The sequence below is a fragment of the Myiozetetes cayanensis genome, unplaced genomic scaffold, assembly GCF_022539395.1.
Source record: "Myiozetetes cayanensis isolate MyiCay16 unplaced genomic scaffold, myiCay2020 scf26, whole genome shotgun sequence".
Taxonomy (NCBI): domain Eukaryota; kingdom Metazoa; phylum Chordata; class Aves; order Passeriformes; family Tyrannidae; genus Myiozetetes; species Myiozetetes cayanensis.
In genome coordinates, this window is record NW_026087477.1 from 4,184,316 (window position 1) to 4,208,139 (window position 23,824).

General features: G+C 67.1%; 3 protein-coding genes across 5 annotated transcripts; 2 read left to right on the forward strand and 1 right to left on the reverse strand.

Moving 5' to 3' along the window:
- Positions 1-58: 58 nt before the first annotated feature.
- On the reverse strand, positions 59-6,989 carry JAK3 (Janus kinase 3). The gene is given in 25 exon segments (XM_050321097.1): positions 59-278; positions 280-315; positions 408-518; positions 626-743; positions 822-994; positions 1,107-1,231; positions 1,321-1,510; positions 1,724-1,863; positions 1,932-2,082; positions 2,332-2,483; positions 2,569-2,707; positions 2,843-2,976; positions 3,060-3,144; positions 3,239-3,385; positions 3,466-3,590; positions 3,928-4,114; positions 4,206-4,317; positions 4,503-4,660; positions 4,737-4,859; positions 4,956-5,238; positions 5,379-5,524; positions 5,959-6,070; positions 6,162-6,285; positions 6,429-6,638; positions 6,913-6,989. Coding segments are annotated over 24 exon segments (3,354 nt in total). The 5' UTR covers positions 6,631-6,638; positions 6,913-6,989; the 3' UTR covers positions 59-197.
- Positions 6,990-8,211: 1,222 nt separating this feature from the next.
- SLC5A5 (solute carrier family 5 member 5) lies at positions 8,212-13,075 on the forward strand. The gene is given in 15 exon segments (XM_050321517.1): positions 8,212-9,272; positions 9,376-9,441; positions 9,712-9,763; positions 9,889-9,956; positions 10,035-10,189; positions 10,310-10,450; positions 10,655-10,784; positions 11,043-11,131; positions 11,218-11,330; positions 11,516-11,586; positions 11,829-11,863; positions 11,865-11,913; positions 12,204-12,406; positions 12,661-12,764; positions 12,846-13,075. Coding segments are annotated over 15 exon segments (1,881 nt in total). The 5' UTR covers positions 8,212-8,897.
- A 716-nt stretch (positions 13,076-13,791) lies between these two features.
- On the forward strand, positions 13,792-19,594 carry CCDC124 (coiled-coil domain containing 124). Of its 3 annotated transcripts, none has more exons than XM_050321267.1 (5): positions 13,792-13,878; positions 14,841-15,012; positions 17,127-17,313; positions 17,915-18,023; positions 18,139-19,594. In XM_050321267.1, the coding sequence occupies exons 2-5, from the start codon at positions 14,854-14,856 to the stop codon at positions 18,341-18,343; spliced, it is 660 nt and encodes a 219-aa protein (XP_050177224.1). In that variant the 5' UTR covers positions 13,792-13,878; positions 14,841-14,853; the 3' UTR covers positions 18,344-19,594. The 3 variants fall into 3 exon arrangements, with proteins under 3 accessions (XP_050177224.1, XP_050177226.1, XP_050177225.1); XM_050321269.1 differs by lacking the exon at positions 13,792-13,878 and adding an exon at positions 14,166-14,704; XM_050321268.1 differs by lacking the exon at positions 13,792-13,878 and having other exon boundaries at positions 14,737-15,012.
- Positions 19,595-23,824: the final 4,230 nt, after the last annotated feature.

A 23,824-nucleotide genomic window follows, 5' to 3' on the forward strand; every position in this document is an offset into this window, starting at 1 on the left:
AGAAGGGGGGAGGGAAGCCAAGGGGCAGCGTTGGGGGGGTCTGTGTGCCCTTGGAGAGGGGGGTGGGGGTCGTGTCCCCCCACGCTGTGCCCCTCAAAGCTGCTTGAAGCATCGCTGTGGCCACACGGTGCTGAGGAGGGAGCTGGGTGTCTGGGGGTCCCAGCCAGTGGGGGGGCTTTCTTGGGGGAAGGGGGGTTCTACCCACGGGCTTTGCTCCGACCATCCCGCAGCGCCTCGATCCTGGGGGACAGCTCCCCAAAAGTGGGCCTGGCATCTGGGGGCGAAGGCCCAGCAGCTCATCATCAGCGAGTACACCTGGGGACAAGGGACGGGGAGGCCATCAGGGGAGCAGGGGGGTACCCCCAGAATCCCTCCCAGGACCCCCCCAGCCCGGGCAGGGCTCGCACCTCGGCGGGGCAGCCGGACGGCACCGGGAGCCGCCGGTTGTCCTTGAGGAGCTCCAGCAAGAGGCAGATGATCTGTGCTGGCTTCCCGGTGCCCATCATCCGGAGGAACTCCTGCGGTGGCACCACCATCAGCCAGGGGGGCTTGTACCACAGGTAAGGGACCACAGACACAGGAAGGATAGGGGGATCAGCAGGACCCCATCCTGGGCTGGTCTCACCTCCGAGGGGCTCCTGCTCTTGTTGCTGTAGGTGAAGAGCTCGTAGAGCAGGACCCCGAAGCTCCAGGTGTCGGATGCACAGGAGAAGACGTTGTCCGACAGGGATTCGGGAGCGTACCTGCCAGAGGGGAGATGCTGAGCACTGGATCCAGCTGGGACTGCAGGCCCCTGTGACCCCCCCGTGTCCCCCTCTCACCAGAAGACGGGGCTCTGGCCGGGCTCCCGCACCACGTAATAGTCCTTGTCCTGCGGGAGCAGCTTGGCCAGCCCGAAATCCCCGATCTTGACGTGGGTCTCGCTCTCCACCAGGATGTTCCTGCTGGCCAGGTCCCGGTGCACGCAGCGCTGCGCCCCCAGGTATTCCATGCCCTGCCGGGAGGGAACTGCTCACGGGGACTGGGACCCAGGGACTCATCCCAGCTGGATGATCCACCCCCTGGGCAATCCACGGCACAGCACCCTGGGAGAGCAGGACCCCCACCTTGCAGATCTGCCAGGCGTAGAGGAGCAGCGCCCTGTGGTCCAGGCGGGGCTGGTTCTTCTGCAGGTAATCCCGCAGGCAGCCGTTGGGCAGGAATTCCATCACCAGCCGCAGCCCGCGCCATCCTGGAGCCACATCCGTCACCGTCCGGCCGGGATTTGGGCAGGGGCGGGATGTGGGATCCCTGCCCGCCCCCTGCCCGCCCCGTGCTCACCCCGGCTGTAGCAGACGCCCCGGTAGCGGACGATGAAGTCGTGCTGCAGCGAGTGCAGGATCTGGATCTCCCGCTCGAAATCCCGCAGCTCCTTGGCCGAGTCCTGCTGCAGCTTCTTCACCGCCACCAGCTCGCCCGTGCTGTCCCCCAGGGGGTCGTAGCGGCACAGCTCCACGCTCCCAAAATTACCCTGCATGGGGACAGCCGGGCTGGGATGAGGGATGCTCACCAGAGCCCCCCCATATTCCCAGTGCCTGTTATCCCTCCCAAAATCCCACTCTCGGTGCACAATCCAAGTGTTCCTCAGCAAAGCAAGGATGTTCCGCGCCCCGAATCAGGGGAGGGAAGAGGGGGTGCGCTGAGTTTTGGGATTCAGGACCCCCTTTTTCCCCTCCCCCCTCACCTTTCCCAGCAGTGAGATGTACTTGAGGTGCCGCTCCTGGAAGTGCTCGGGGTCCTGGCTCACGGCCAGGGGCTCGTGTCCCCAGAGGCTGTCCCGGAGCGCCACATCCGCGGGGGACAGGTCCGAGAGCAGCTCGTAGTCTGGGGGAGGCGGGTGGTGAGGACACTGCGGGGGTCCCCCGGGCCCCCTCCCCAGCCCCAGGGCCCACCAGAGGTGATGAGGCTGTTGAGGTCGCGGATGAGGGCGCGGAAGCAGGGCCGGCGCTGGGGCTCGTACTCCATGCACTGGGCCATGAGCGTGGCCAGCTCCGGCCACTTGGGAGCCGGGAGCTGCAGCCGGCTCTGGTAGAATTCCAGCTTCTGCAGGGGTGGGAAGGGGGGATCGGGGCTGGCTGTGGAGTGTCTGGGGCCGCCCCAAACAGCCTCTGACCAGCCCCAAAGCTGGGGGAGCGAGCAGGGCCCGGGGGCAGCAGGATGGGGCAGGAGGGATGGGACAGGAATATTGGGATGCAACGGGAGAGGAAAAAAGGGTCATGTAGAGGGACATGGGACAGGAGGGTTGGGATACACTGGGAAGGGTCAGGATGCAGGGGGCTGGGGCAGCCTCACCTTCTGGGGCTCCAGCAGGCTCAGGGGCATGTTCCCACCGCTGAAGATCTCCCAGAGGGTCGCCCCGAAGCTCCACTTGTCAGCGGGCAGTGCCAGGCTCTTGGGATCCCTGACGCACTCGGGGGCCACCCAGGGGATCCTCTGCACCAGCACTGGGGAGGCAGCCCTGCTCAGCACCCGAGGGTGGCCCAGTAACCCCTGACCCCCCAGGACTCCCCAGAACCCCCCAGCACTCACTGTCTGGGGCCAGGACGGTGACGCTGACCCCGGGGTCGTTGAGCTTGATGAAGGGGGGGGTCCCTGTGGCCGCGTCCCCCTCCCGCGCCAGCAGCACCTTCTTGGCAGAGACATTCCCATGGGTGATCTTCTTGTCCTCCTGCAGGGGGGGAAGAGGGACCAGGACCCTCAGCGTGGCACCAGACCCAGAGGACACGGATGCCTGGAAACCGTGGGATGAGGACACAGGGGAACAGCAGGACACGTGGGCCGTGGGACACTCGGAGCCGCTCACCAGGTAGTTGAGGGCATAGGCCAGCTGCTTGGCCACCGTCAGCTTCCAGCTGGTGGTCACCGAGCCCTCGCCCTGGTTCTTCCGCAGGTAGAGGTCCAGGGGGCCGTGCCGGACGTACTCCTGCACCATCACACCTGTGGGGGGGCCAGGGGGGGTCAGGGGGTGCCACTCGGGGCATGGCAGGGCCGGGCACTGCCTGTCCCCCCCAGGCACTCACTGTCCTTCCCGAGGCTGACGCCGTGCAGCAGGACCAGGTGCTTGTGGGAGAGCTGGCTCATGGTGCTGGCTGCCTCCAGGAATGACTGGGAGCAGGACAGGCAGCTCAGGGGGGCTCCTGGGGACCACCTCCCCCATCCCCCCCAGTGCCACCTCGGGGGGGCTGTGCCACCCCCTCACCTCGGAGCAGTTGCGGTGGCTGCTGTCCATGACCTTGAGCACCACCGTGGTCTCGCGGGGCCCGTCCCCCTCCTCCTCCTGCTCCTCCTGGTCCCGCTTGATGCCCTTGTAGATCTGGGTGAAGGAGCCCTGGCCGAGGCTCTCGCCCTGCCGGGAGAGGGGGGATGGTCCTGGAGGGTCCCCTGTCCCTGTGTCCCCCCTGACCCACCGCCCTGGGCCCCCCATACCTGCGTCAGGCTCTGGGGGTCGATCTTGTGGAACATCATCTGGTTGAGGCTGCGGCGCCGGGGGGCAGGGGGGGAGCCGGGGAGAGGGGGGGCCCCACCCCGAACAATCAGCAGGTTGGACTTCTCTGGGGGGGGAGGGAAAGGCGGAGGGAAGGCCATGAGGGGGGGCAGAGCAGGGGCACCCACCTGGTGACCTCACACAGCTGCTCTGTGATGTCACACAGCAGCTCTGTGATACAGCCTACCCTCTGTGATGTCACAGAGCCTCCCTCTATGACATCACAGCCTGCTCTGTGACCTCACACAAGTCAGCTTTTTGGCGTCACCCAGCAGCTGTGTGCTGTCACACCGTCCCCTCTGTGATGTCACACAACTCGTTCTGTGATGTCACACAGCTCTTCTATGACATCACAGCTGTTCTGTGACATCACAGCACCCTCTCTGTGACGTCCCCCGTGTCACCTTTGGGGCGGGGTGGGCAGCAGGCCCCCAGGTGCATCCTGGCCCCCTCCGCCTGCAGCCCCCAGCGCCCGTAGGTGCCCAGCAGCTCCCGCAGGCTGCAGAACCTCCGCGACACCCCCGACAGCCAGAAGTGTCCCTCCTCGTCCCTGCGGATCTGGCACCGCTTGTAGTCCTGCCCGGAGCGGGTCTGTGGGGGGGATCAATCAGGATCAGCAGTGTGGGGACCACCCCAGAGCCCTCCAAACCCCCCTGGAGCCCCTGGTGAGGGGGGGTCTCACCTGCACGCAGACGGTCAGCAGGTAACTGTCGAAGTCCTGGGGGCTGCGGCGCAGCAGGTACAGCCCCGGGGGGCTCCCGGCCGCCTTCAGCTTGCTCACGGCGAACTCGGCGCTGGGAAAGGCAGGGCTGGGTGTGGACCCCCCCAGGGGACCCTCACTGCCCTCCCCTCCCCTCCCAGCAGTGTCCCCCCCACCCCGGTGAGGGGGGTGGGCACCAGTCCAGTGGCTCCCCCCAGGTGACCCCTGCCCCTGTCACCTGTGGGTTGGGGTTGGCGAGGGGAGGGTCCCGGCACCCACCTGATGGGCCCGTGGCACTGGTTCTCCACGTCCTCCAGGAGCCGGGGCGGGGCCACCTCCTTGCAAAAGTAGTGCTGGGCGTCCGCCGTCAGCCGGTAGTAGCCGTCGATGAGAGCCACGAAGGAACGAGCCTCCCGCAGCGTGGGGAACTCCACCTCCTGGGGCAGGGTGGGGTCAGCTCCACAGCCCCCCCAGTCCCCCGGGGGGGCTCCCCAGCCCACCCCCGCGGCTCACCAGCACGCGGTTGTCCGCCTTGGTGAGGGTGACGAGCCGGGTCTCGGCGGGGCCGCCCTCCCCGCCCGCCTGCTTGATGCTGATGTCGGCGATGTCGGGGAAGTCGCAGAAGTGCTGGCGGTTCTGGGGGGGTGACAAACGGGGTGACAGCCACGCCCCCCACCTCATCCCACCGCGGGACCTCCCCTACAGTTCCCCCCCCCCGCTCCTCCCCAGCACCTCGGAGGGGCCGCAGCTCCAGGACACGCCGCTCTCCCCGGACACGTGGATGGTGATGCCCGCGGGGGCGCCGGGGGAGCGGACACGGAAACTCTCCTCGGCCCAGCGGCGCTGCAGCCGCTCCAGGTCCAGCAGGTACTTGAGCTTCAGGTGGGGCCCGTCGGTCTGGCAGCCCCCGAGCTTCCGCAGGGATTTGCTGAAGCGGCGCCGGATGCGCTTGCGGGTGAGGAAGTTGTGCTGCTGGATCTGGCTCCGCAGCGGCTCCGGGATGCAGGACTTGTAGCTACCGGGGACGGGGGGGTGCAGGCGAGTTAACGGGGTGTCCTCAGGAGTGCCAGGTGTTCCCCATGGGTGTTGGACTGTCCCCAGGGGTGCCAGGCTGTCCCATGAGTGCCCCGCTGTGCCCCCAGCCCCCCAGCTCACCTGACGTGGCTGCAGACCTGGTCGGGGCTCTGCCTCTCCTCCTTGGCGATGCGCAGCATGTCCAGCACGGCCAGGCCCAGGCACTCCTCCTGCGTGGGCAGGCTCAGCCCCACGGCCACGCGGCCCTCGACGAAGTCACTGCGGGACTGGGGGGAGCACGAGGGTTTGGGGGGGGTTCTCCCACCTCCTGCCGTGCCAGGACACCTGAGGCACCCCAAGACCCCCAGTCTGTGGCACATGTTGCCCCCCTGTCCCAGTGCCCATGTGAGTCACATCCTGCCCCGGGCTCTGGTTTCCTGCTGCTTCCCCGGCTCTGTCCCTGGGGCAGGTGCCACCCAGGGGGCACAGTGACCCCCCATCTCAGCAACCTGGGGTGCCCCACAAGCAGCTCCAGGTGAGCCAGGTAAGAGGATCCACATCTTGCAGGGACCTATAGGTGCTGGAGGAGGAGGAGGAGGAGGCACAGCCCAGGGCGATGAAGGACATCACTGCACTGAAGTTAACACCCCTGAGAAGCCACACGGGACCCTGCCCGCGGCACCAGGAGTTGGGGACAGAGATGCCACCTGACAGAGCTCACCTGGGCAAACAGGTAATCGATGACGGGGTAGTCCAGGATGGGGCTGGCCCGGTCATTCAGCAGCTGGAAGCGGTGGGACTGTCCCAGTCCACACCAGTTGGGGAAGAAGAACCTGGCAGGGCCAGCGGAGGGGTCTCAGAGCTGCGTCCCCCAGAGCACACGACCCCCCCAGAGGGTCCCGGGGGGCTGGGCTGGGGCCGTACCTGATCCTGTACACCACGACCTGGCTGCAGGACTCATCCACGGTGAAGAGGTGGTTGGGGGGGAACCAGCAGCTCAGATCCTCCGTGGCCAGGGCGAAGAGTGGGTGGCACACGGGCAGCACACCTGGGGGTGGAGGGTGGGGCTGGGACCCCCGGCGAGGACAGGGGCACGGGACCACGAGCCCGGGGCTGGGACCCCCGTCCCGCAGCCAGGACCCCGTGCCCACGGCTGGCACCGTGGCCCCACGGCCGGCACGCCGAGCTCACCGCAGGCCTTGGCCGCGCGCACGCAGAGCTCCTCGGCCGTGAACTCGCCGCTGCTGAAGGTGAGGGCGCCGGGGGGGCTGCGGGGGGCGGGCGCCCGGGGGTACAGGAGCACCCGCAGGGTGCCGGTCTTGCCGGGCTCGGCCGAGGAGAGGCTGCAGGAGCGGCCCCCGATCAGCGGCGTGTCCTCGCCCAGCGGGGCCATGGCGGGCGCTGCGGGGGAAAGGGGGGCTCAGGGTGACCCCCTGGCCCCACAACTCCCCTTCCCTGCCTTTCCCTCATCATCCTCCCTCAGGGTCCAACCCCGCGGCCGAACCTGCAGCACCCCCAGGGCCGGGATTGGCCCCTCCTGGGAGGGATGAAGGCAAAGCTGAGCCCCTGGTGGGATAACCCCCTCCCACCCTGTCCCACGGCTGCTCCTCCTCCGCCTCACCGCGCGGGGAGGGCTCAGCTCCGTCCCCCAGAGCCCTCCGTGCCCGTGTGGTACCTCTGCCGTGCCGGGGGCCTCGCCGTGGCCCTGGGGAGGGGGTCCCGGGCAGGGTGTGCTGCCACACCCGGGCTCTGGGGGTGCGTAGGTGGCTGCGAGCGAAGGAGAGAGATGAAAAGTCCCCCTGGCTGACTTCCTTCCTGCCCGAGGCCTCCCCGGTGCGTGGCTTCCTGGCAGGGGAGGGGGGACCAGAGCAGACACCCCAGGGTGCAGGGACGGCGTGCAGTGATGGGCAGGGAGCCTGGGCACCCCCCAGGCACCCAAGAGACCCCTGTCCTGGCGCTGTGGGTACCACAGGGTTGGGCAGTGCTCTGCCAGGACATCCCTTCCCAGGGCTGCTGCCTGCCCTTGCCCTGCACCCCATTGCTGGGACCCTCAGTGCCCCAGGGACGGCCCTGCCCCCTCTCCCCGGTCGTGCCCCGGGTGTCACCGCGGTGCTGGGCGTGTGCCGGGCCCGGTGCCATGTGGTGTGGCACATACCTGCCTCGGGATGGGGCCAAATCTCGGTGTTTTTCCCCTGGAGCTGCGCCAACCAGCTCATCGAGGTGGGGCAGGGGTCCTGCCCAGCCCTAGCCCCAGGGGACAGGTGACAGGGACCGTGCCACTGCAGCTGGAGGCAGGGCCCAGGGACCCTCCTCTGTCCCACGGAGGGGATGACCCCCCTCTGGTGACCCCTTGGAACTGACAGTGACCCCGTGGTGACACCTTGGAGGTGACAGTGCCCCCGTGGTGACGCGTCAGAGAGGACAATACCCCCACGATGATGCTTTGGAGGGCACAGTGACCTCGTGGGGGTGCCTCAGAGGTGACAGTGCCCTCGTGGCGATGCTTTGGAGGGGATGGTGGCCTTTCAGTGATGCCTCAGAGGGGACGGTGCCCCCACGGTGACACCTTGGAGGGGACCGTGCCTCGACGGTGACACGCCAGAGGAAACTGCGCCCCTGCATCAGCTCCGACCCCACATCAGGGCTGTTCCCCAGCCCCAAATCGAACCTCGACCCGGGGCTTAAGGGCAGAGAGGTGGAAATCACCAAACCTGTCGGAGGGCCAGGCGGGACAAAGCGGTGTTTGTGCCAGGGAATGAGGAAGCCGGGCCAGCCCCACGCCCGGTGCCACGTCGCCAGAGCTGTCCCTGCACTCCTGGGGGTCAGTGCCCGGCTCTCACCGGGGTCTGGACACGGCAGCACCGCCGGGGCCGCGAGCGGTGCCGGGGCACGGCAGGGAAGGGGTTATGGCCGCGGCCCCCGACGGCTCCGTCCTCCCCACGGAGCGTCCCTCCCCGACGGCCTGAACCTGCCTCCCGCCGTCCCCGCAGCTCGAGGCACGGCCGCCCCTCGCGCCGCCCCTCCGAGGACACATCGCAGCGGCCTCTCAGACCCACCAGGGCCCCCCAGGGACCCCCGGGCAGCCCCCGCTCCGCTCCTCAGCCTCGGCAGCCGGTCCTTCCCGCTCTGCAGGCAGCTGCCTGCAAACAACCTGCTTTTTTTCTGGGTAAAGGTTTCCTCTGGGTTTGTTTTTCCCCCTCCCTCGGCCGGAGATAAATTTGGCTCTGCCGGAGGCTCTGCTCCTCCTTGTTTGTGCTGGCTGGGGAGGGGTCTCTCCCTCCCCTCCTTCCCTCCCTCCCGGCCGTGTCCTTCGGGTGCCGACGCTTCCCCGGAGCAGCTGGACCAGGCACTGCCTCTCTCAGCTCCAGACCGGGAGGTAACGGGGCAAATTCGGGTTGTCCCTCGTGCAGCTCTGCCCTTGGCACAAGACCTCGCCTGGGACGGGCGCAGAGGGCACAGGGCGGGGCACAGCCCTGCTTCCCAATCCGCACTCCGTCCTTGCAGCGTGGAGGGTTGATCAATAATTCCAAGGAATTTTCTCCTCCTTTGCGCCCGGAGCGCTGGTCAATAATTCCGAGGAATTTTCTCACCGTGTCCCGGCCCGGCCGCACGTGCCGTGTCCCCATCCTCTGGTTTGGGAATCTCCGCCTTGCTGTGGCCATGCCAGCCCCGACGGGCAGCCCCGAGCTCCGGGCTCCAGAGCGTCTCACCTTCAGCCTCTGGGACTACGGAGTCTTCGGGCTGATGCTGCTCATCTCCACGGGCATCGGGCTCTTCCACGGCCTCGCCAGGGGCGGCCAGAAAACCTCGGAGGATTTTTTCACGGGGGGCCGGCGCATGTCGGCGCTGCCCGTGGGGCTCTCGCTCTCCGCCAGCTTCATGTCGGCCATCCAGGTGCTGGGAGTGCCGGCGGAGGCGTTCCGGTACGGCGCCAAATTCCTCTGGATGTGCATGGCCCAGCTCATCAACACCCTGCTCACCGCCCAGCTCTTCCTGCCCGTCTTCTACCGCCTGGGGCTCACCAGCACCTACGAGGTGGGCACGGGGCTGGGGTGGGGGCACACGGGGATCCCGCCCTGGAGCGGCCTCTGCTGCCGGGACGGCCCCGACGTGCTCGGTGTCCTTGTCCCTGTGCCAGTACCTGGAGCGGCGGTTCAGCAGGAGCGTCCGGCTGTGCGGGACCCTGCAGTACGTGGTGGCCACGGTGCGTGCCGGCGGTGCCGGGCTGGGACGGGGACGGTGGTGGCGTGGGGGGTGCGTGCCCTGAGCCCCCGGGGAGCGTCCTCGGTCCCGTGCTCGTGTTTTCCCTGGCTCCGAGCGCGCGGCTCCCGGCGGGTGCCCTGTTTTGAGTGAAAACCGCAGTGTTTTCCCAGCGCTGTCACGCTCTGTCCCCGTCCCCGCCGGAGCGGTGCCACCTGCGCTGGTGCCCACGGTGCCGGTGGGACACAGTGCTGACCCCCCTCTCTTCCCACAGATGCTCTACACTGGGATTGTCATCTACGCCCCGGCCCTGATCCTCAACCAAGGTGTGTGTGTGGGGGCTGCTCCCCGGTGTGTCCCTGTCCCTGAGCTGGGGACACCCCATCCTGGTCCCACCGCAGGGGACATTTCACCCCCGGGGCTCTGCTCAGCACCGTCCCTTCCCCTCCAGTGACCGGGCTGGACATCTGGGCGTCCCTGCTCTCCACTGGGGTCATCTGCACCTTCTACACCACCATCGTGAGTGGGGGAGCCCCTGGGGGGGTCTTGGGGGTGCTGGAGGTCCCTGGTGGTCACCATCAGCTCTGTCTGGCGCAGGGAGGGATGAAGGCTGTCATCTGGACCGACGTCTTCCAGGTCTTCGTCATGCTCTCGGGCTTCATCGCCATCGTCATCCGGGGGGCTCTGCTGGTGGGGGGTCCTGCCAAGGTGCTGGCTATTGCTGCCAACGGCTCCAGGGTGAACTTCGGAGAGTGAGTCCCCCCACCCCGTGGTGTGCAGACCCCGCTCCCCCTGCCCTGGGGCTCTAGGGGGGGTGTTGGTGCCAGCCCAGCCCACCCTGTCCCCCCTCACGGTGGTGCCACCGTGCCCAGCTTCAACCCGGACCCGCGGAGCCGCTACACGGTGTGGACCTTCCTGCTGGGCGGGACCCTGGTCTGGCTCTCCATGTACGGCGTCAACCAGGCCCAGGTGCAGCGCTACGTGGCCTGCAGGACCGAGAGGGAGGCCAAGATGTGAGTCCCCAGGGTGCTGGGATCGTCTGGGTCCCGCTCTGGGAGTTTGTCCCCTGAGGGGCACCAGTGCCTGTACCCCTGCATGGCCCTGGCACCTCTGTACGGCCCCTGTGCCCCTGCACGGACCCTGCACAGCCCCTGCAGCCCTGCCCGGCCCCCACACCCAGCTGGGCCCCCTCCTCATCCCCCCTCCTGTGCTCACAGGGCGCTGCTGGTGAATCAAGTGGGGCTGTTCTTCATCGTCGTCAGCGCGGTCGCCTGTGGCCTCGTCATGTTTGCCCTCTACAAGGACTGTGACCCCCTCCTGGCTGGCACCATTGCTGCCCCCGACCAGGTACCGGCCCCCCCGGACCCCCCAGGGCAGCAGGGTGGGAGGACGAGGGTTTTGAAGGGGGCATTGGGGTCCCCCACGTACCAGCCCCTCCAGGACCCCCCAGGGCAGCGGGGTGGGAGGTCAAGGGCATCGTAGATAGCGTTGGGGTCCCCTTGGGTCCTGCCCCCCTGAGCACCCCCTGAGGGCAGCGGGGCAGGAGAGGGTGTTCAGGTCCCCTGGGGTCCTGCCCCGGGGTCCTGCAGCCCCCTCCCCCTACAGTACATGCCCTACCTGGTCCTGGACATCTTCGAGACCACCCCGGGGGTGCCGGGGCTGTTCCTGGCCTGCGCCTACAGCGGGACCCTCAGGTGAGCACGGGGGTCCCCCAGGGGAGGGGATGCACCCCCTGCCCCCCCCGTGGGGGCCGGGGCTGAGCGGTGCCCCCCGCCCCCAGCACGGCCTCCACCTCCATCAACGCCATGGCCGCCGTCACTGTGGAGGACTTCGTGAAGCCGCGGCTGCCCTCGCTGTCCCCCAGGAAGCTCACGCTCATCTCCAAGGGGCTCTGTGAGTGCCCCTGGCCGGGCCCTGCTACTCCAGCCTGGCATGTGCCGGGCTGTGCCAGGCCCTGACCTGCTAACCCCCCACAGGGACATGCCACCCCTTCCCATCCCATCCCTTCCCATCCCATCCCATCCCATCCCATCCCATCCCATCCCACCCCACATCCCGACCCTCCCCTCTCCCCACAGCTCTCACCTACGGCACCTCGTGCATCACGGTGGCAGCTCTGTCCTCGCTGCTGGGGGGGGGCGTCCTGCAGGTGAGACCCCCCCCTTCCGAGCCCAGCCCCGAGTGGGGACCGAGTCACCCTTAACCCACCCCAAACCCCCCAAAGCCCCCAGCCCCCCATGCTGGCTCTGCCTGGCCGAGCACGACTCGGCCACGCTCTGCTGGCACCTGGAGAGCCCTCGAGCTGGGGGGCTGGGGCAGAAGCCAAACACCCCCTGCTCCCCTGAGCCCCCGAGTGCTCCTGAGGCCCCCACTGGAGCTGTGCCCCCTCAGGGCTCCTTCACGGTGATGGGGGTGATCAGTGGCCCTGCTGGGGGCTTTTGTCCTGGGAATGTTCCTGCCCTTCTGCAGCACGGCCGTGAGTAGGGGGGGCTCAGGGGATTTTGGGCAGGGGGTGTTCTGGGTCCTGCAGCTCTGCAGCAGAACCGTGACTGAGGGGGATTTGGGGGAGTGGGAATTTGGGGGAGGGGGCACTCTGGGGTCCTGGGCATGTTCCTGCTGTGAGCCTGGGGATTTTGAGGGGGGGTGGGGGGTGTCCTGTCGCTCTGCAGCCTGGCTGTGAGTCTGGAGGGGGATTTTGGGGGGGGTCTCTGGGGTCCATCCCAGCCTCCCCCAGGCTGTGCAGACCCACCCTGTCCTGTGCTGCAGGGTGTCCTGGGGGGCCTGGCCGCTGGCTTCGCCCTGTCCCTCTGGGTGGCCGTGGGGGCCACCCTGTACCCCCCCAGCGCAGCCACCATGGGGGTCCTGCCCAGCTCCGGGGCCCTCTGCCCCCCCTCCAACGGCACCGGCGCCAACAGCACCGCCCTGCCCACACCCCTTGGCCCCCCCGGGGACCCCCAGGAGCCCACACGGTGAGAGGGGGAGGCCGGGGGGGTGGTCTGGGAGGTTGGGTGGCTTGTTGTGATGTCACAGGGCTTCCCCTGTCCCGTGTGACGTCACACTGCTGTCCCTCATGACGTCACACTGCTTCCCTTGGGATGTCTGGACGCTTTTCCCCTCATTCCTTACGATGTCACTGTGCTTCCTTTGTCCCTTCTGGTGTCACACCCCCCCCTCCTCGTTCACTGTGAGGTCACACCACTGGTGTCCCCGTGTCCCCCCACAGACCGGCCATCCTGGGGGACTTCTACTCCATGTCCTACCTGTACTACGGGGCGCTGGGGACCCTCAGCACGGTGGGGGTGGGGGTCCTGCTCAGCTCCCTACCAGGTGAGCCACGGGGGGTATTGTGACCTGGCGTGGGGAGGTCCCATCCCTGCACCCCCTCCCTGACCCCCCCATTCCCGGCAGGGCCCACCCGGCAGAGGCAGCGGCCCCCGGGGGTGCTGTGGTGGGACATCGTGAGGAACACGCCCTCGGGGGTCCCCCCGAGGGACAGGACCCCCAGGGACGAGACCTTGGACAAGGCTGGAGCTTCCCAGGCGCTGCCAGAGAGGCTGGAGGGGGAGGGGAGTCCCTCCTGGGATCCCCCCGAGCCCGGAACCACCACGGAGCTGCTGCTGCGGGAGACCCACGTGTAGGGGGACGGGGGGACACGGTGACCTGGCTGTGGGGGACAGCAGGATGGGGGCACAGCCCTGTCCCGGGGTCCCCAATAAAGGAGGAGCTGATCCTGGGAGGAGCCTGTCCTTGGGGGGCTGGGGGGATTTGGGGGGGGACACGGCTGAGCCCCTCGGGGGGCGCAGCTGGAATTGGGGAGGGGTCAAACTGGGGGGACACAGGGATGGGTGCTGAGGGAGGGGAGAGGAAACAGCTGCCCTGGTCAGTCCCACTCACTCAGGTGACAATGGCCACACCCTGTTAAGCCCCGCCCACCTAGGTGACAATGGGCTCTGCCCTGATGAAGCCACCAGGTGACAAAGGGGTCAGACCTGAGAAGTTCCTCACACTCAGGTGACACCGAGCCACGCCCGCCCAAACCACACCCACTCGGGTGACGGGAGGGCCACGCCCTGTTAAGCCCCACCCGCCCGGTTGACAGCGGGACCACGCCCTGCCAAGCCCCGCCCACACCCCCTCAGAGCCGCCCCTCGGGGCGACGCCATCTTTGAGCCGGGCAGAGAGAGACGTTATCTCTCGGCCTTCCCGCCGCTCCGCGGGCGAAACCCGCGGCCAGCCCGTCCCGGCGCTCCCTCCTCTCCCTCCGCTCCCTCCCCCGCCTCTCCCGGTGCCGCGGCGCGGGCGGAGCGAGGCGGCCCCGGGGGCCCTTAACAAACATGGCGGCGGCGGCGCCCGCCCCTCTCCCGCCCCCCCCACCCCGCGGGGGTGCCGGCGCGCGGGGATGACGCGCAAGGCGCGCGACGGGCGGGGCGGCGGGGCCCGGGTAGGAGCGGGGCCGGTTCGGGGCCGGTTGGGGACCGGGGATGGGCGGGGGCGGCGGGGACCGGACCGGACGGGGCGGGAACGGGGGAGGACGGGGCGGGGAGGCCTGGGGGTGGCGATGGAGGGGGGACAGGCCCGGGTGTCCCAATTCCCCCCCACCATCCCCATCCCACCCTGGGCCCGGATCCCGCTCCCCGGGAAGGGTCAGAGGGCAGGGGAAGGGGTTTAGGGAAGGGCCAGAGGATGCAGCCGGCGGGAGGAGGGATTCGATCCAGGCTGGGAGAACCCTGGGGGTGGAGCGGCCAGCCCTCCCGAGCAGCCCTTCTGTGCCCGCCTTTGTCCGACAGATTAAACACCTGCCATTAAAACCCCCCGGATTTGGGATCCAGGGTGGCTCCTCGGCCCTGTATGCGCGGGCCTCAGATCAGGGTGCCAGTTCTGGAGCCCTCAGGAAAAGAAGGGCATTGAGGGGCTGAAGCGTGTCCAGAGAAGGGAACGGGGCTGGAGCATAAGGAGGAAGATCTGGAGAACTCCTGAGGGAGCTGGGGGGGCTCAGCCTGGAGAAAAGGAGGCTCAGGGGGGACCTTTGGGCTCTGGAACCCCCTGACAGGAGGGGGGAGCCAGGTTGGGGTCGGGCTCTGCTCCCAGGGAACAAGGGACAGGAGGAGAGGGAATGGCCAGGAGATGTTCAGGTTGGACATCAGGAGGAATTTCCCCATGGAAAGGGTGCTCAGGCACTGGAAGAGGCTGCCCAGGGAGGTTTGGAGCCCCCAGCCCTGGAGGTGCCCAAGGAAGGGTGGAGGTGGCACTCAGTGCTGGGGGACAGGGTGAGCATAGGGCACAGTGGGGGGCTCCGTGACCTTGAGGGGCCTTTCCCAACCTCAGTGATCCCCTAAAAGGCGTTTTCCCAGCAAACCCCAAAGCCAGGGCACGAGGGCCTGACCCTGCCTTCCTCCCCCAAAGAGCACCTTGAGGGATGCCCAAGAAGTTCCAGGGGGAAAACACCAAGTCGGCTGCTGCCCGAGCGAGGAAAGCCGAGGCCAAGGCAGCGGCCGATGCCAGGAGGCAGCAGGAGCTGGAAGATGCCTACTGGAAGGACGAGGACAAACACGTGATGAGGAAGGAGCAGAGGAAGGTCAGTGCCCGCCCAGGGAGGCGCCTCCTAAACGCTGGGGGATCCAGGGATACCCCACACCCCGTCCTGGGCTCCATTCCAGGGGGAAAAAAGCCGGGATTCGGCGGCTTCTCCCGGAGCTAAAAGCAGCCCGGCGTGGGAGTGAGGTGTGAGCTCCGCTGTGCCATCCCCAGCTCCGCTGGATCGCAGAGTTCCCGAGGGAGGCAGCGCCAGCCTTCTGCTGGGAACTGTTCAAATCTGAATCCAGGCAAAGATCAGGATTCTGGACTGTGCCCAGAACGCTCCTTTAGCTCCTTTTCATTCCTCCTTTTCCTGCCTCGGGTTTTCAGAGGAGGAAAATCTGGAATCAGCAGATTAATAAGGGTCTCAAAAAGCTCTTCTCTTTCCCTCCTGGTTTTGCTGTTCCCCACGTCAGGAATGTCTCTCTCTCCTGAGGTTCCCTCTGGTTTGCCCTTCCCTGGGTCCCTGTTTCCATCAGTGCTTTTTGGGTTATTTATTTGGGTTTTAATGTCCTGCTCTTGTTACCCAAATCCACCTCCTGGTTTTGTGGGTTTTTTTTTTAGGAACTCTTAGTGATGATTTAGCTGCTTCCTCTGGAATTATCCCTCTTTCCTCGTGCTGTCTGTTGGGATTTTGGGGGTTCCTGGGCTTGTGCTGCTCCAGGAGTTGGGAGCTGTGGCAGGAGGCACCACGTCCCCATGACCTTGGGCCCTTCCCACTGTGTCCCCTGCGTGAGTTCATCCCTAATTTGTGTCCTGGAATCCGGAGTCCTGTGGGCTGTTCCCAGCGCCATCCCGTAATGCCCCCTAATTGCCTCCTGGAACAAGGAGTTGTTATTGCTGGATTTAAGGGCTTGGCCAAAGGTGACCTGTTTGTGCTTCCAGAACAGCCTCCTGCAGGCAGGGAGGACGGGAATTTGGAGAGGGGGGGGAGGGATGTGCTGGGAGCTGGGATTGCTGACTGGGAAACTGGTTCCTGTCCCCAAACCGCTCCAGCTTTCCTTCCATCCTTGCTCTGCCTGCCTGTGGGCGATGGAAGGGCCGTGTCTGATCCCGTTTCCAGGCTCTGGTGAGCTCTGGAGGTCCTGCTGGGCACTCGGGCACGCTCCAGGGCGGTTCTGCTCTGCTCACTTGCCACCTGCGTCATCTTCCTGGCATTCCTTGGCCTCCCTGCCGTGCCAGGAGCTCTCCAGCCTTTCCAGGGCCCCTCTCCTGAGAGGGGAACCAGGAGCTGGTTGTGCCTGGGACCTGGCTCTCCTCCCCACAGCAGCTGGGAAGCTCTTCTGCGAGCTGGGTGAGCCATTCCTTGCTCAGGCACTTCCCTGCAAGGCTGCAGACTCGTGTTTTGACACCCAGATCCTTGGGAATGGACGTGTCCCGCTGAAGGAATCTCGTCCCTTGCTCCTCCCAGTGCCCTGTGGCCTCCCTGAAACTCCCTGGAGCTGGTGGCCAACCCGGAGATTCCACCTGGATCCGTCATGGTCCTGCACCGTGGCCACAGACACATCCCTGTGTATCCCTTCCCTCTCCCCTTCCCTCTTTTGTTTGTTTGGGTTTTGGTTTCTTTTTCCCCCTGACCTTCCAGGGTCTGGAAAGGGAGGGAGACAGCTCTCAGCCAGAGCACTGAAAGCCCTTAAGGGCTTGTTCCACGGGCTTGTCACCCTCTTCCCTGGGCAAAGTGGCTCTTGAGCCCCTTCTGGAGCACTTCAGATTCCCACAGGAGCTGCTCTGCCTCTGGGAATCCGCCCGGCCGCACGCGCCGGCCCTCGGGAAGGGCGTGACGACGGATCCAGGCTCCTCACCAGCAGCTGCTGAGCTCCCAAGCCTCCCAGCACTGATTAAAATTAAAGTGGAAAGCTTAATCTGATTGTCCTGGCACTCCTCCTCCTCCACAGCAGGGTCGTGTTTCTCAGGGCTGACATCAGCGGGCAGGGATGTGGGAATCGTCATTCCAGAGGGATGGGGACGGGCTGTCTCTGTCCTGCTGAAGGTCAGGGTGATCCAGCTACAGCACTGAGGCGCCTGCTCCTGTTCCAGCGGGATTCCCTGCTGCTGGAGGGAGAATTTGATCCCTCTGTAAGGTTTAGGGGTGACCTGGTCCTTCCTCCCTCGCAGGAGGAGCGGGAGAAGCGGCGGCTGGAGCAGCTGGAGCGCAAGAAGGAGCTGCAGCGCCTGCTGGAGGAGGAGGACTCCAAGCTCAAAGGGAAGTCACCCAAGCAGGTCACTCCAGGGAAGGTCACCAGGGCCCAGATCGAGGAGACAATCAGGAAAGACCAGCAGCAGAAGGAGAACGCGGATACAGGTTTGGGAATGCCATGGAAAGGCCCTGGCGAGTGGGATGGGGTGGGATGGGATGGGATGGGATGGGATGGGATGGGATGGGATGGGATGGGATGGGATGGGATGGGATGGGATGGGGGGCTGCTCCTTCTCCACTTGCTGTCACTGAAGGATGAGGTGTTTGGAAAGCAGGAGCTGCAGGCCTGGGTTGTAAAGCTTTGGCTGCCCAGGAAGTGGTGGAGTCACCATCCCTGGAAGTGTTCAAAAAACACGTGGATGTGGCACCTGGGGACGTGGTTTAGTGGTGAATGTGGCTGTGATGTTTGAGGGTTGGACTTGGTGATCTTAAAGAGTCTTCTCCAACCTTAATGACCCCGTGATTCTGCTCCTGTGCTGCCTGCAGCCATTCCCATGCTCCCTGCTTGGCTGTGTCCATGCCCAACACCCAAATATGGGAAAAAGAACCCTCCTGGCACCTCGGGGTGGAGCAGAGCTGCAGAGCCAGAGCTCTTGCAGCCCTGGCCCCAGACTCTGGCCGAGTTTTCCAGAGGGAAAACCCTCCCCTAGGGGGGGATGCCCAGGCTGGATTCGATGGCTCTGCCTTTTTCCCCTTCCCTGTGCAGCGGAGAAGACCCACCTGGAAGTCCCCTTGGAGGAGAACATCAACAGGAGGGTGCTGGAGGAGGGCTCGGTGGAGGCCAGGACCATCGAGGACGCCATCGCTGTGCTCAGGTGCGTGGTGGTTTTCCCAGCCCTCATCCCTGGGAGTTCCCGGGGCGGGGAGGGGCCGGTTTCCCGCGGGCTGGGGCTGTCCCCGGCGCCCACGTGTCCCGCTTTGCCCCGGCAGCGTGGCCAACGACGGGGACAGGCACCCCGAGCGCCGCATGAAAGCCGCCTTCACCGCCTTCGAGGAGCTGCACCTGCCCCGCCTGAAGCAGGAGAACCCCAACATGCGCCTGTCCCAGCTCAAGCAGCTCCTCAAGAAGGAGTGGATGAGGTCCCCGGAGAACCCCATGAACCAGAGGCACAAGGCCTACAACAGCCACAAGTAGAACTCGAGCTGCTCCTCCGGCCTCCCCCGCCCCCGGCCCCGGACTGTTGGCAGTGGAAGCGGGAGACACGAGGAGCGTCCTCTCCTCCGCTTTCCCTTCCCTGTCCCCGCTTTCTCCTTGGATTTCAGAGGAGCACGAGGCCACCGCCCGCCCAGGGACGCTCTTGTGTCCCCCCCTGGACAGACTAACGCCACCTTCACCTTCCCAGATCCGGGCGTTCCCTGACAAAACCAGCTACTAACTCGCTTCCAGACCTCCAGCAGGTCCAGGTGGGGACCCCCGTGGTGGCCACCCCCTCCCAGACTGTCCCTGTGCCCGCCCTCGCGCTCTGCAGAGGGATTTTGGAACCATCCCGTGGAAGGCACCTGCTCCCTGCTCCCCGTGCCATCCTTGGGGTGCCCCCGAAGAGATTCCAGACTGGGATTGCTGTTCCTCCAGCTGCCTCTCCGCTCTTGGTCTCAGCCCCAGCGGGAGCAGGAGGGTGGGGAAGAGGGGATGGCCACGTTCTCTCCAGGAGGAACGGGAGAGATGCCAGCCCGGCGTGGTTCCTGCCCCCTCTGGCTAGGGCTCTGGTGCCAGGCTACTCTGTGGGACATTCCCAGTGCCCCTGACAATGGAAGCTGCTGCTTCTCCCATCCCTTCTTCCTGGGCTCAGGCCAGAAGGTGCCATGTGGGCCTTTGGAAAGGGAGGTGACACCAACCCCCCGTGCCACCTCTGCTCCCCTGGGGGTCCCTGTGCTGGCCCAGGCAGGAGGAATGGGATGAGCTCCCGTGGGAATGCGAGTGAGATCTGTGAGCTCCCTTGGGAATGCCAGGTGAGATCCCTGGGCTCCCTTGGGAATGTGTGAGAGCCTTAGCCCGGGAGCCACAGCACAGTCCTGCCCTCACCTCCAGCAGCCGCTGGGTTTTCCTCTCTTCCCTCTCTTTTTCCATCTTCTGGTCTCCTTTGGGAGTGAAACTCCTTCTCCAAGGAATTCCTCCCGGTGGCTCCAGGGCCTGGGGGTGTCACACTCATGGCTGCTCATCCCACGGGATTGAATCAGACTCATCCCAAGCCGGGCTGAGCCTTTGAAGCTGAGCCTCTGTGGCTGTTTTGGGGCTGCCCCCAGCCCTCTGCACCCCCCTAAAGGGGCTGGGCTGGCCAGTGCCCCCCCTGCACCCCCAGACCCAGCCAGGGAGGAATGAACCCCCCCTCTATCCCTTTTCTGTGAGAGTTTGTTGTGTTTGAACCCAATTAAAAATTAAAAAACACCCCAAAATCCTCTTAAATAGGGGAAGGAATAAGGAGGGGATGGTTGAGGGGGGGTTTCCTTTTCCTGGCCCGCCACGGGTGGGGCTGTTTATTCCCATGAAACGCTGCAGAAAATCCCGCTGGGAGTTGGGCGTGTGATTCCTGCCTGGACTGGGGGTCTCTCGGAGGGGGGTTCCCCCTTTTTGGTCCCCCCCCGCCATCTCCAGCAGGTTGTGCTTGGTGGGGCTGCAGCGCCTGACATGGGGAAAGCCCCCCCATTCCTGCTGGAATAATGAACCCACGTGAGTGTGTGTGTGTGTGTGTCCCCTCTCAACCCTCCCCCAATCCCTACAACCCCCCCCATTCCCGGTGCCCCCTCCCTGTCCTCGCCCACTCCCCTGTGCTGCAGAGGCGCCTGCTCAGCCCTGGCTTTGTGCAGCAGAGCCCACCCGGCCCCCTTCCTCCTCCCCCTCCTCCTCCTCCTCCTCCCTCCCCTCTCCCCCTCGGCACTGCGGCAGTGCCGGGTGTCCCCCGCGCAGGGAGGGGCACGGGGTGGGATGTGCTGGCGGTGACAGCACAGGGGGGCTGTGGCGTGGGCCCCCACCCTCCATGGGGTTCCCGGAGGCTGAAACCCCCCCGCATCAGCTACCCAGGGAACGGGACCCCCGTGATGTTGGGGAGCCCTCTGTGTGGGGGAGATATGGGAAGGGGTTAATGGGGTCCCCCCCAGCAAAGGGAAGGGATCCCCCATTGTAAGGGGGGGGCGGTTGGGGGAACCCCTCTGGTGCAAGGGTGGGGGGTTCCCCCTTGAAGGGATTAATGGGGGAAATCCTCAGTGTGGGGGCAGGGTGGGACCCTGCCCTGCGAGTGGGATTAATGGGGATTCCCCCCCTAGGGGGACAGGGGGGTCCCTCCCATGGGCAAGGCGGGATGTGGGGGAATCCCGCAGTGCGGGAGGGGGATCCCCGGGGTACCTAAGGGATTAACGGTGTCCCCTGCCCCCTCAGCCAAACGGGTCCCACTGCAGGGGTTGGGGACGGGGAGCGGCGGAGAGGGAGGGATTCCCTGCCCTTCCCCCGCGGGGATTCCCCGCTTTTCCATCCCCCTCCCCGGTGCGGGGGCCGCGCTCGCATCGCGCGCATCCCGCGGGAAGGGGAGGGGGCGCTGCCATGGCAACGGGGCGGGGAGAACCTGCGGGGGCGAACACGGATCCTCCTGCCGCCTGCGCAGCCGCGCGGGGCTTGCACCGGGGCAACTCCCCCAAACCGGGCATCCCCCCCGCCCCGGGCTTTCCTCCCCGCGCACCGGGTATCCCACCCGCGGTGCCCCCGCCTCCCCGCACCGTGCATTCTCCCCGCCTCCCAGGACCCCCCGCTCCCCGCAGCCCCCGCGCACGGTGCCCACCCTCTGCAGCGCCCGCCCTGCACCACGGCTCCCCCGCCCCCGCTGCCTCACGCCTTTGTGCGCCCCCCTGCCCCGCGCACCTGCCGGGCACCGCACTCTGCGTGTGGCCCCCTGCCCCGCTCTTGCACACACAGACACACACACGCGTGTGTTCACACGCACTGCTGTGCACGCCCTCCCTGCACACCCCCCTCCCAGCGCACCCCCTGCCTTGCACACCCCCTGCACGTCCCCTCCCCTCGTTTCTCACCCTCCTTGCACATCCTCTGCAAACCCCCACACGGACCCCTCCTCACCCTCTCCCTGCCCACCCCCCTCGTGCACCCTCGGGCTTTATTCCACGCACACCCCAGCCCCTGCTGCCCTAAACCGACACGCGCACCCCCCTGCAAACCCCCCCGTGCACACCCACCCCACCCTCCACGGCTCGGGGTCCTTGCACACGCGTGTGCCCCTCTCTGGCGTGACAAGGGAGAGAGGGGGCTGCGCCCTCCGACCTCCCCAGACCACCCCCGGTGCCCGCCCTGCCTTGCAACGCGCACCCAAGCCGAGGGGGATCACCCCGCACCCCCTTCCCGCGCCCGGGGGGTCCCGAATCCCGGGGGGTCCCACCGAGGGGTGCGGGGAGGGGAGGGGGGGTCCCGCTCACACGCTCGTGCAAGGCCAACCCCGCGGCCGCATCGCTGCAACCCGGGGCGAGGGAGGTCCTAAGCGACCCCCGGCCGCGTGGGGAGGGGGCGGCGCGGAGGTGCTGCGGGTGGGCGATCCCCCACGTCCCCGCGAAGGGGTTAGGGACGCGCGTGGTGGGGTGGTGGTGGTGGCGCGGGGGGGCCCGTCAGGCGGCCGAGGTTTTATCCGCAGACCGCGGCCGCGGTGGTGGTGGCGGCCGGGGAAAGCACTCGGGAGGCCCCCGAGTGGAGGGGTGGGGAAGCACCGGAGGGGGGAACCGGGGCGGGCGCGCGCGGCTGCGCGTGCGGGCGGGACGGCGGCGGCGCCGCATCCCCGCCCGCGCTGGGGGAACCGGGGCGCGGGGCGGCCGCGGGGGCTCTGGCGGCTCCGCGGGGCCCGCGTGCGGGGTCGCCCCCGGCCCCGCGTGGTGCCAGCGGAGCCGCGCTCGGCGCCGCACGTGTCCCCGCCGGGCCATGGTCAGCGGCGGCAGCGCCCGAGGGCAGCGCAGGCCGGGGGCTGGCTGCAGGTGGGTGCATTTTGGGGGGGGGACACACACGTGGGGTAAAGGGCGAGTGGGGACCCCTCCACACACACCCTCCTCCCAGCTCCGGGGGACCTGCTGGTGCTGGGGAACCCTCCCTGACTCCCAGGAATCTCCCGATTTCCTGGGAATCCCCGGCTCGTGGGGATCCCCTGGCTCGTGGGAACCCCTGGCGCGGGGGGCAGCAGGGGGTGCCTGGGGGAGATTTGGGAAGGGGAGACGGCACCATGAGGGGTGCCCTGAGGGCACCTCGAGGATCTGAGGGCCCGGGGTGGGGGCCTAGGCCTGTTCAGCCGCCCCTGGCGCGGGGGGCTGCGGGGCCGGGGAGGGGCCGCGGGGGCGCGGGAGGAGCCCCCGGCGGTGACAATGAGGACGCGATGGGAGTGACTGTGCCCGGCTAAAATATCCTCCACCCTCACCCACCGCCAGCGCCGCGGCCTCAAGGTCACCACCCTGCCGGGGGTGGGGGGACGCGGGGCGTGGGCGGGGAAGCCCCTGGCCCCCCGGCGCCGCGGCTCCCGCACGCCGCCGTCGCCAGTGCTGCTGCTCCGCCGCGCCGAGAGCTGCCCGCGCCCGCAGCCCCCGCGCCCTGGCACATGCCCCGCCGCCCCCCGGGCCCCCCGGCGACCCCCGACGCTCCCCGTAGCGCGGGGCCGTGGCAAGTGAGCGGGCGAGGGGCGGGGGCGGCGCGGGGGACCCGCGGGTGGCAGCGGGGGGACCCCGGGATGGCATTCCGTGCTGTGGAAGGGTGTGGGGACACCGTGGACGCCCCGTCTGCACGTTTTTGGGGAGGTTTGGGCACCGGGGTCTGCGGGTCTTTGGAGTGTGGGGACGCCAGGGATGCCCTCCCTTTGTGGTGTCGGGGTGTGGGGACACCGGGGGTGTCCTGCCTGAGGGGTGCCGGTGCGTGGGGACACCAGGGTCGCCCTGTCTGTGGGGTTTTGGGATGCAGGGACACGAGGGACGCTCTGTGTGCAGATTTTTGGGGTGTGGGAACACAGGGGACACCTTCCCTTTGTGGTGTCAGGCTGTAGGGACACCGGGGATGTCCTGTCTGTAGGTTTTTGAGGTGTGAGAACACCAGGGACACCCTCCCTGCGTGGTGCCAGGTTGTGGGGACACCAGGGATGTCCTGTCTGTGAATTTTTAGGGTTTGGGAACAGCGGGGACACCCTCCCTGCGTGGTGCCAGGGTATGGGGACACCAGGGATGTCCTGTCTCATGGTTTCTGGGGTGTGGAGGCACCAGGGACACCCTCCCTGCAGGTTTTTGGGGTATGGGGATGTTGGGGACGCCCTCCCAGCAGGATTTGCCTGCTCAGGGTAATCCCCAGCTGCCAGAGTCAGGGGATTTGGGGGGTTCCCACCCTTGGGGACGGTGGCACTGAAACCGAGCAGGTTTGAGGGGCTGAGGGTGCTCGGTGCTCGCCAGTGATGGTACCCACTGGGACACCAGGGTGGCACCAAGCTCAGCCCTCACCAAAACCAGTGGGACCCCCTGCCACAGCCAGCCCCAGCCGATCCAGCTGTGATGCTGGGGTGACATCTCTGGGCCAGTGGGACCCCAGGCCGGTCCCAATCCCACGGTGGGCACCGGGGGCTCCTGGTGGGTCCTGGCACCGCGTGGCCTCGATGTG

Coding starts and splice junctions, on each gene's coding strand:
- CCDC124 (XM_050321267.1), top strand. CDS start 14,854: ATGCCCAAGAAGTTCCAGGGGGAAAACACCAAGTCGGCTGCTGCCCGA. Junction 17,314..17,914: donor GAAGGAGAACGCGGATACAG/GTTTGGGAATGC, acceptor TTCCCTGTGCAG/CGGAGAAGACCCACCTGGAA. Junction 18,024..18,138: donor GACGCCATCGCTGTGCTCAG/GTGCGTGGTGGT, acceptor TTGCCCCGGCAG/CGTGGCCAACGACGGGGACA.